Here is a 3768-nt window from a genome sequence, read left to right on the forward strand (position 1 = left end):
TATTTTTTACACAGAGAAAATAAGTCTGTTGAAGTTTGGCATTTGTGTCATGCCTCCTTTCAAATAAATAGATTTTTCTCTCATAGCATTTATGTATATGATGCATAATCATTTCAAAATTAAAACAAAATCATATCATATTTACAAAAACTCAATGGAAATCAAGAACAAAAAAACTTGACTTCACTGTAGATCATACACTGTCATATTGACTAAAACAAGAAAGCAATACAGTTTTCAAGATACCTCATGATTTGAGAGAAATACCCGGTCGCCATGTTCAAAAGAAGATGAGCTGTGCGTTGTTTAGATGCTGATGTTACAACTGAAAGTGTAATACCTGGAAACAGAGCAAGTTATGATCGAAAGCCGAGTGGATTTTGTGACAGCTGCAAAAAATATTTTATGTTCAAACTAGTTCAATACTTTGGTTGGATGCACACAGACAAAGAGATGAAACAAATGGATGGGCCGCCATTACCATCGATTAAACTCCTGACTCTCTGCTGATGTATAAAGGTAGGGTGGGCTGTAGTCTGTCAAGGCTGATCTGATTCTCTGAGTCCAGAACGCACAGCATCTCCACCTTCTGCTCCTCCACAAATGTCTCTTTGAATCCCAAGTGAATATCATCCCTTATCTTTACCTCTCTGTCACTTCTTACGTTCAGACTCCCCGCCTCCTCTTTCACATCCTCCTCGTCGTCCCCGCAGCACAAGGCCACCTCGTTCTCGTAGCAGAAAGCACTGGGGGAGTGAGGGCCCAGGATGTGGCGGGCTGCCCTCTGGGCAAATGGTGATGGAGACCGGGAGTAACTCGAGCTGGAGGATGAGGACTGCCCACTATGACCCATCATCTGGTTTAGTTCCCTGGCACTGCAGTGAGGCGTAGATGGCACTTCGTAGGACTTATGGAAGCGGGAGTAGTCCACCTGGTAGCGGTGACCCTTCTCAAAGACCACCGGCTCAAAGCGGTGACCCCACAGGATCTCCTTGGACAAGTAGGAGCTGCGGGCCTGAGTGGTCATAGCTGTGGCCTCCACCATCCCCTCCAGGATGACCACGATCTCAAAGTCTTCCTTGAGCAGGTCGTTGCGGCTCAGGTTATACAGAGGACTGTTCTTGTTGATCTCGTGGACCACCACCAGCGGTAACACCAGAAACAGCCGGTCCAGCCCGTCGTCATAGCCGACATCAATGTCCGTTTGCTCCAAAGGTAGGTACTCGCCCTCCGCCGTCACGTGTGGCTTAATGAGCTGAGCGCGAACATGTGCTTCAACAATGTGGCTCTTGCGCATGTTGCCCATGCGCCACATTAGGCACAGCTTGCCATCTCGCAGAGCGATGACGGCATTATGTGAGAACAGCAAGGTCTGCGCCCGCTTCTTGGGGCGCACCATCTTTGCCATGATGGTGCCGATCATGAAGGAGTCAATAATGCAGCCCACGATGGACTGGACCACCACAGTCGCCACAGCTGCTGGGCACTCTTCGGTGACACACCGGAAACCGTATCCAATGGTGGTCTGGGTCTCTATGGAGAAGAGGAAGGCCCCAATGAAACCCTGGATGTGGAGAATACATGGCCGCCATTCGTCTTTTCCGTCCCCTACGTTGTTTCGAGGATCACCTTCCTTCACGGGTATGCGAAAGCTAAAGTCTCCGTGAATGAGCGCAACCCCCCAGAAGATCACGCCAAACAGCAGCCAAGACAGAAGGAAGGTGGTGGTGAAAATGAGTAGCAGATAGCGCCAGCGTATGTCCACGCAGGTGGTGAAAATGTCAGCCAGGTAGCGCCGTGGCTTATCTTCCATGTTGTTGAACACCACGTTGCACTGACCGTTCTTTCTCACAAAGCGGCTGCGCAGGCGGCCGGTGCCCAAATCCAGGCCGAGACGACATGAAGGTGAAGCGCGGCAGCTTTTATGGATGATGGGCTCATTTGTTACTCTCAAAGACAAAGCCCCTCTTGCCTCATCACCTCCTGGACACTCTCCTCCTCCTCCTTCTTCAGCCCGCATGCAGGCCCCCGACAGCGCCTGCTGAGTCAGAGAATTGTGGCCGTTGTGGAGGCCCAAGCTGGAGATCTTCAGGGCATCTTCGTCTGTGGAAACGATGCTGTATCTGGACGAACAGAGGGGAGAAAATTTGTTTGTGGCTGCTTAGCTTACATACTTGTCCATATTTTCAAACAGTTTTCACATTTTACGTAACAAGAGAAAAGGCGTGTGCCGCTAACATTAGCCTGAACTCTGAAAAATGCCAGGATTGGCTTGCATACAGTAGGGAAATACTACACAGTGGATGTATTAGTGGTGAAAGGTATTGCTTTTGTTGTCCTTTTATAAATACACTGTTTAATTCATTCTTTATGCTTTTGCTCTTATGCTTTTGGCTTTGAAACAAATACACTACCCTCCAAACTCGTTAAATGCGGAGTATCTCCCCTACTACAGCTCCATGCACACTCCTTCAACATGTGAAGAAATCCAAAGCTTGCCAGACCTGCATTGCCTAGTTGTCGTTGCTAAACTACGATTGCCAACAGTTAATTGGATTATTTTGGTGCCCTTTTCTTATACGTCACATTTTATAAAGGGTTTATCTTTCTTACTGGTTTAACGATTTACTTTATTTTATGTCCATCAGTTATAAGTCATAATCTAGAACAACCTTTAGGTTGACAGGCTGTAACAAATCTCATGCTGTATAATAAGTCATGCCATCAATAAATCCTCATGATTCTCACACTTTCTAATAAGAAAGCAAGTTTGCAATTATAAATCTTGATACGCTATGTATGAAGAGTAATAAACTATCACAGTTACACAAACTAATAAACTCAATAAAGGGTCATTACATACATGGGTTTCTCAACAAAAATGAGAGAGTCATCTGCATGGAAATATAAATGTTATGTATACAGGGTTTCTGTAATAATCCATCAAGTCTGCAGGTATAAATGTTCTTAATAGTTTATAAATGTGTTGTCCAGATGCCCTGCAGCCATGTTCCATAAGGAGGTCAAATGATATATTTGAGGGTCCACCTCATGGTGTCCATTTTTCACTACCTGGCAACCCAAATGTTGTTCTAAATATTGACTTATAATTGAGCTATACCAGTTAATTATAAAAATAAGCCCTTTATTAAGGGTGACTTATAAAAGCAGTACACATATGTTTAATATCTGTAATTTTGTGGTGGCAGCAGTAATTTGTTATTTTTGAGGTTGACATGGAACAAAAATATCCAAAACTTTCTTTTTCTTTTCTTCAATAAAACAGTTGTGGGAACTGACACAGTTCTATTCCCCATTGTCTCTTACCTATTGACTCGCACCGCTCCCATGGCACCGGTGATCATCAGGCTGTGTCTGCGAGGGCAGTAATGTAGGTTGGGGCGGGCAGTTCCAACCATTAAAGTACTGGTGCTGGACAGGGAGGCAGTATGAGCTCAGGTGCTTCTCGCATTTGTTGTCAGTGCTGCCTTCTCATGATACATTTACTGTGAACAAAGAACATTTGATTAATCATCAGAATGGTGAACTTAAGTACATTTAACATGTAGTACTTTTAGCTAAATGCTAACATAAACATGCTAACGTGCTCAGAATGACATTGTTAACATGCTAATATTTACTGTGGCAAATAGTGTTTACCATGATTAGCACGCTAACATGCTAAACAGACGTGGCCATGGGAACATCTGGTAATTAGCAGCAGTACAGCTGAGGCTGATGGGAATGACTTTAGTTCTGCAAGACTTT

General features: G+C 44.6%; 1 protein-coding gene across 1 annotated transcript; it reads right to left on the reverse strand.

Annotated features, from left to right (window-relative positions):
* Positions 1–487: 487 nt before the first annotated feature.
* LOC306785222 (ATP-sensitive inward rectifier potassium channel 12-like) lies at positions 488–3419 on the reverse strand (the record flags this gene model as incomplete). The annotated part of the gene is made up of 2 exons (XM_079279509.1): positions 488–2123; positions 3328–3419. 2 exons carry the CDS (start codon positions 3417–3419, stop codon positions 488–490), a joined length of 1728 nt encoding a protein of 575 aa, XP_079135635.1.
* Between the last annotated feature and the right edge of the window lie 349 nt (positions 3420–3768).

The sequence above is a fragment of the Melanostigma gelatinosum genome (assembly GCF_949748355.1).
Source record: "Melanostigma gelatinosum genome assembly, chromosome: 11".
Taxonomy (NCBI): Eukaryota; Metazoa; Chordata; class Actinopteri; order Perciformes; family Zoarcidae; genus Melanostigma; species Melanostigma gelatinosum.